Source organism: Apis dorsata, unplaced genomic scaffold (genome assembly GCF_000469605.1).
Source record: "Apis dorsata unplaced genomic scaffold, Apis dorsata 1.3 scaffold_324, whole genome shotgun sequence".
Taxonomy (NCBI): Eukaryota; Metazoa; Arthropoda; class Insecta; order Hymenoptera; family Apidae; genus Apis; species Apis dorsata.
In genome coordinates this window covers 2,422-7,800 of record NW_006263592.1, presented here as the reverse complement: position 1 = coordinate 7,800, position 5,379 = coordinate 2,422, and the positions used below count along the sequence as shown (strand labels likewise).

The 5,379-nt window shown below is 24.0% G+C and overlaps 2 protein-coding genes across 3 annotated transcripts; one reads left to right on the top strand and one right to left on the bottom strand.

Moving 5' to 3' along the window:
- The first annotated feature begins 1,218 nt into the window (after positions 1-1,218).
- LOC102673114 (GDP-mannose 4,6 dehydratase) lies at positions 1,219-3,333 on the top strand. Of its 2 annotated transcripts, none has more exons than XM_006617690.2 (7): positions 1,219-1,410; positions 1,555-1,797; positions 1,916-2,108; positions 2,174-2,406; positions 2,505-2,720; positions 2,834-2,902; positions 2,990-3,333. In XM_006617690.2, exons 1-7 carry the CDS (start codon positions 1,351-1,353, stop codon positions 3,050-3,052), a joined length of 1,077 nt encoding a protein of 358 aa, XP_006617753.1. In that variant the 5' UTR covers positions 1,219-1,350; the 3' UTR covers positions 3,053-3,333. The 2 variants fall into 2 exon arrangements, with proteins under 2 accessions (XP_006617753.1, XP_006617754.1); XM_006617691.2 differs by having other exon boundaries at positions 1,237-1,396.
- Positions 3,334-3,628: 295 nt separating this feature from the next.
- On the bottom strand, positions 3,629-5,373 carry LOC102672713 (forkhead box protein C2-like). The gene is made up of 2 exons (XM_006617688.2): positions 4,154-5,373; positions 3,629-3,986 (listed from the first exon to the last, which is right to left on the bottom strand). The coding sequence occupies exons 1-2, from the start codon at positions 4,742-4,744 to the stop codon at positions 3,786-3,788; spliced, it is 792 nt and encodes a 263-aa protein (XP_006617751.1). The 5' UTR covers positions 4,745-5,373; the 3' UTR covers positions 3,629-3,785.
- Positions 5,374-5,379: the final 6 nt, after the last annotated feature.

Sequence of the window (5,379 nt, the reverse complement as noted above, 5' to 3'; positions counted from 1 at the left end):
ATTAAAATGAATCATAAATTAAATTATTTTTATCTTTCCTTTTTAATAAATTAATAATTTAAAATAAATATAAACTAATAATAAATTAAAATAATAAATATAATTAATAAATAATAAATTAAAATAAATTATTTAAAATTTTGAATTTCTATTGATTAATGTAATAATATTATTATATAATATAATAATATTATAATATATAATTTGTTGAAATATAATATAAATGTGAAATTTTAGTAAACTATTTATTTTATATCTATTTAAATATATATATACACATGTAATAAATAAAATCAATTTTATTTCAGCCATGAAATATTTAGTACATGATATTTAGTATAATAATATTCATATATTTATATCGTATTACATATACATATATATAAATATATATAGATAAATATATATAGATTTATTTACGATAGTTTTTACATTTTTAAACGTAAAATTATCGCTGCATCATTTCTTTATTAAATAAATTATTTAAGTGATATTACTTCACGGATGAACGTTGGAAATTTCGATCTATTAATAGAAATATATAAGGAGTAAAGAAGTATTCGTTACAAACAAGGATAATAAATAATGCAAGAGAAATAGAATAAGAATCGTTAGTGCCATCTTTGAATGTTTAAAAAAATATGATTTCTTACAGAAATATTTTCGAATTATTTAAATATTTAAAAGATACTTGGTACTGATAATTAATTCTTTATCTTTCTCCATTTATTATAAATAAGAATTGTCAAGATCATCTCTTGAAAACTAAAGATATTTTTTTAAAGAATTACCTTTTTCAAAGCACTCAAAACACAGAAATGACATTGATAATCAATTCTTATTTATTTTCTATCCTTTTCTATTATTTTCTGTTTTTATTTATATTTGAATTTTATTTGCGATTTAAAGAAGGTAATGATTTTAATATTTTTTTAATATTTTTATCGTATTTCGTAAAAAATGAGAATCAAGACAACAATTTTTGGAAAAATATATAATCTTTCTATTTATTTCTTTTTATTAATCTTTCTATTATCTTTTATATAAGTTATTATATTATTATTTTATTTAAGTTATTATATTTTTAGAAATAATCAGATAAATTAATTTTTAAATTCTTAATATACGTTACACATATAATTTAATATATATTAAAATCATGATATTTATTTTATAGCGATGTTCTTAAGGAGTTGAAAAACGGCGCCATTTTACTAGCAAAAGCGCTCCGGAAACTCGATGGCTAAGAAAGAAAATATTTTTTACACGAATAAATTTAACGAATTATCTTATCAGTATTAAATATACTTTGGAAGAGAAAATAATTTTTTATTTTTTAATAAATAGTGTATGAAAATGGCAACTGATAGTAGAAGACGTGTTGCATTAATTACTGGTATTACTGGACAAGTAAAGTTGACATTTCATGCTTTGTTGACATATTTACTTTATTGTATCAAATATTTAATTTTTCTTATATATTATTGTTTTAAATTGTATAAAGAAATCTTATTTTATTTCAACATAAAATAGACGACTAACAATTTTTTTTAGGATGGTTCCTATTTAGCAGAATTTTTATTAGAGAAAGGATACGATGTACATGGTATAATTAGACGAGCTAGCTCTTTTAATACTGCTCGAATTCAACACCTTTATGAGGATCCAAAATGTCATCGTCAAGGTAAAATGAAGTTGCATTATGGTGATATGACAGATTCCAGTAGTTTAATTAAAGTAATTAGTTCTGTACAACCAACAGAAATTTATAATCTTGCTGCTCAAAGTCATGTTATGGTAAATATCAAGTTTAACAACTTTAAATGATATCTAAAAAACATTTTATATTAATATTTAATAATTATAATTATTATATTTATTGTTATATTATTTAATAATTATAATTTTTTTATAGGTAAGTTTTGAAGTAAGTGAATATACTGCTGAAGTAGATGCAGTAGGAACAGTTAGATTATTAGATGCAATACGTACTTGTGGCCTTGAAAAATCTGTTAAATTTTACCATGCATCAACATCTGAACTTTATGGCAGGGTAACTCAAGTACCTCAAAATGAAAAAACTCCATTTTATCCTCGTTCACCATATGGTGATTATATAAAAATATTATTTTATTATTTTATAAATTTTAAATTAAACATATTAAATTTTCAGCTTGTGCAAAATTATATAGTTTTTGGATTGTAATAAATTATAGAGAAGCATATAATATGTTTGCTTGTAATGGTATTTTATTTAATCATGAGAGTCCTCGTAGAGGAGAGAATTTTGTTACAAGAAAAGTGACTAGATCTATAGCAAAGATACATCTTGGTTTACAAGATATTCTTGAATTAGGAAATTTAGATGCTAAACGAGATTGGGGACATGCAAAAGATTATGTTGAAGTAAAAATATATATTATTTGTATTTATTTTTTATAATATTGAAAATAGACATTATTTACTAAATAGATATTCTGAGATTTGTATACCATATTCTACAGGCAATGTGGTTAATGTTGCAACAACCAACAGCAGATGATTATGTTATAGCAACAGGAGAGACACATAGTGTTAGAGAATTTGTGGAAGCAGCATTTCAATATGTAGGTCGTACCATTAAATGGGAAGGTGAAGGAATAAATGAAATAGGACAGGATGTACAAACAGGACAAATATTAGTTAGAGTGAATCCTAAATATTTCCGTCCAACAGAAGTAGTAAGTATTTATTGCATATAACAATAATTATAATACAATACGATATAATATTATAATATTATTAAAAAAAAATGAATATATATAAAAAATAAATATTCATTTTATCTATATAGGATGTACTTTTGGGTGATGCTACTAAAGCAAAAGAAAAAATTGGTTGGAAACCTACCATTACATTTGAGGTATTTATATAAAATTATTATTCTTTATTCTCATGCTAATTATCAATTAAATATTTTATGTTTAATAAACAAAATTATATGTTTTAGAATCTTGTAAAAGATATGATGGATTCTGATTTAGAATTAATGAGGAAAAATCCAAATGCTTAAAATTATTTTTAATATCAAAAGTTAATTAATTAATATTAAAAATACATTCTATGATGTCTCTGTGAGACAATAGTATTTAAAAAATTGATTTGTTAGATTATAAGAAAATTCGAATAATAATTTATTCGTTTGTTATATATTCTTAAATCTGATACAAACAAGTTTTTTTTAAACTTCCTGATATATTAAAAAATAGCTTTATTTAATATTTGATTATATATATTAATATTAATGATATGTAATATATGTGAATATTAAATATTATTTAATTTTATTAGATATAATCTGCATATATCATAGATATATGTTGTAAAATCATTTATTATTTTTTATTTACTGTTGCATTTTAAAGACGTATACATTCTAAAAATTATAGTTATGCATTTTTATTCAAAAATAATTTTATTTGCTGATAGATGCACAAGATTATTAAAATAATTTACATATATAATGTCTTCCTCGTATACATGTTATGTATAATTTTGTACATAATGTACCATATTTTAGAGTAATCATTAAATAATACTTTTAATCTTTGTACACAATATCCAATGTATAATTAAAAACATAAACACATTTTTATAATAAACAGTATTCATTTTATATTCTATACAAGTGTTTTCAATAATATAGTCTATTTTTTGCTTTACAATACATTGAACAAATTATAAAATATAATGATATTGATTATTCGTTTTAAAATCTTAAGTACAAATAATTCATATTCAAATATTTAAACTGGAGCTTTATTCGTGGATTTTCGTAAAATATTTTCGATTGTGAACATCATCGATTTTACACAATGTCCTTGAGCTTCTGTGTATATTATTTTACTATTTCGTGTATTCTCCTCAGTGTTCTTCGTATCAACTGTTTTACACTCTTGTTCATTTTTTTCTTTGCATTTCAAATTGGAAAAAATTTCCGACGAAACCTAAAATATCAATAATATAAAAAAATTTGAAAAAAAATATTACTATTCGACACTTAAATTTTTTATAGCAATTAATTGGAATAAAATTAATTTTTTATTATCAAAATAAAAAAAAAGAAAAAAAGTACAAATAAATCTTTTTAAAAAAAAAATGATTTAATTTGTACCGAGACCATCGTGCGATCTTGTTCCATCTGTTTATCCTGTATAAATCCTTTCTGCCTTCTCATTCTTCTTCTTCTATAATTACCATGCTCAAACATTTCGCTCGCCGAAGGATCTAAAGTCCAATAACTCCCTTTTCCAGCCTGATCTTCAGTGTTATCACTCCCAACCACCTTGTCTCTTGGTATCTTCACAAAACAATCGTTCAAACTTAGGTTATGTCTTATACTATTTTGCCATCCTTGACGATTTTCTCTATAATAAGGAAATCTGTCCATGATGAATCTATAAATGCCGGAGAGGGTTAGTCTCTGTTTAGGCGAAGAATTAATAGCCATGGCTATTAGAGCGATGTACGAATATGGTGGTTTTTCATAACGTGGTTGTGGTTTGTATCTTATTATGGGAAGATCCCATGATAGGGGTATACTTCTCGGATTTAATATATCCGGTACCAAGCTATAGTAATTTGGCAAAGGACACATCGTTGGGAATGTTTCTTCCGTGCTCCATAATTCGCAACCCCTGGATAGATCACAGCTATAAATCTTCGATATGGAGAAGGGATGATTTTGATAACTATTCGACTCCATCGGAAGATGGAATGATCGACGCGCTCGATAATTCGATGTCAATGCACTTTTCACCGATGTTTTGTCCTTTAAGAAAAATTAATATTGGATTTTTTTTTAAATTTAACGTATTTTCTGAAGTTTTATTTTCTAATTTGATACAACTTCACTTTCTTTTACCATTCGTCTCTTCGTTACATACATTAAAATTATTATCTTTTTTTTATTTATTATTATATAAAGAAGAAATGAAATTAGATTATAGATTTTTCCCCGAAAATCATCGAATCGAAGTTTATTTAGTATACAATTTCACTTTCTTCTTGCTCTCGTTTCATCGTATTCCCGCAATAATTGTCCCCATTGATCTTCGTTTTCGGTATCCTCAATTTATGTTCAAAATTCGAAACACGATCGCGATTTTCACAATTTTTCAAATAAATAGTTTAAATCAATTCGTTTCTTCGATCCACTTCTTCTTCAAAGATCGATAAAGCTTTTTGACAAGAAAATCCTCGTCAAAGAAAACCGAACCATACATTCTTTCTCAATATATTAAACGATTATTTAGACCGCTTCACTTCCACGAACAATTAGCGGTTTTCATAATGCAAAAAAAGTATCCACTAGAACCAATTTATATATATATATATATA

Bases quoted from the DNA above. Each gene is read 5' to 3' on its own strand.
- LOC102672713 (XM_006617688.2), bottom strand. From the start codon at position 4,744: ATGGAGTCGAATAGTTATCAAAATCATCCCTTCTCCATATCGAAGATT. The intron at 3,987-4,153 runs GTACAAATTAAA...TTGATATTTTAG, and splicing joins AAGATCGCACGATGGTCTCG to GTTTCGTCGGAAATTTTTTC.
- LOC102673114 (XM_006617690.2), top strand. From the start codon at position 1,351: ATGAAAATGGCAACTGATAGTAGAAGACGTGTTGCATTAATTACTGGT. The intron at 1,798-1,915 runs GTAAATATCAAG...ATTTTTTTATAG, and splicing joins CTGCTCAAAGTCATGTTATG to GTAAGTTTTGAAGTAAGTGA. The intron at 2,903-2,989 runs GTATTTATATAA...TATATGTTTTAG, and splicing joins AACCTACCATTACATTTGAG to AATCTTGTAAAAGATATGAT.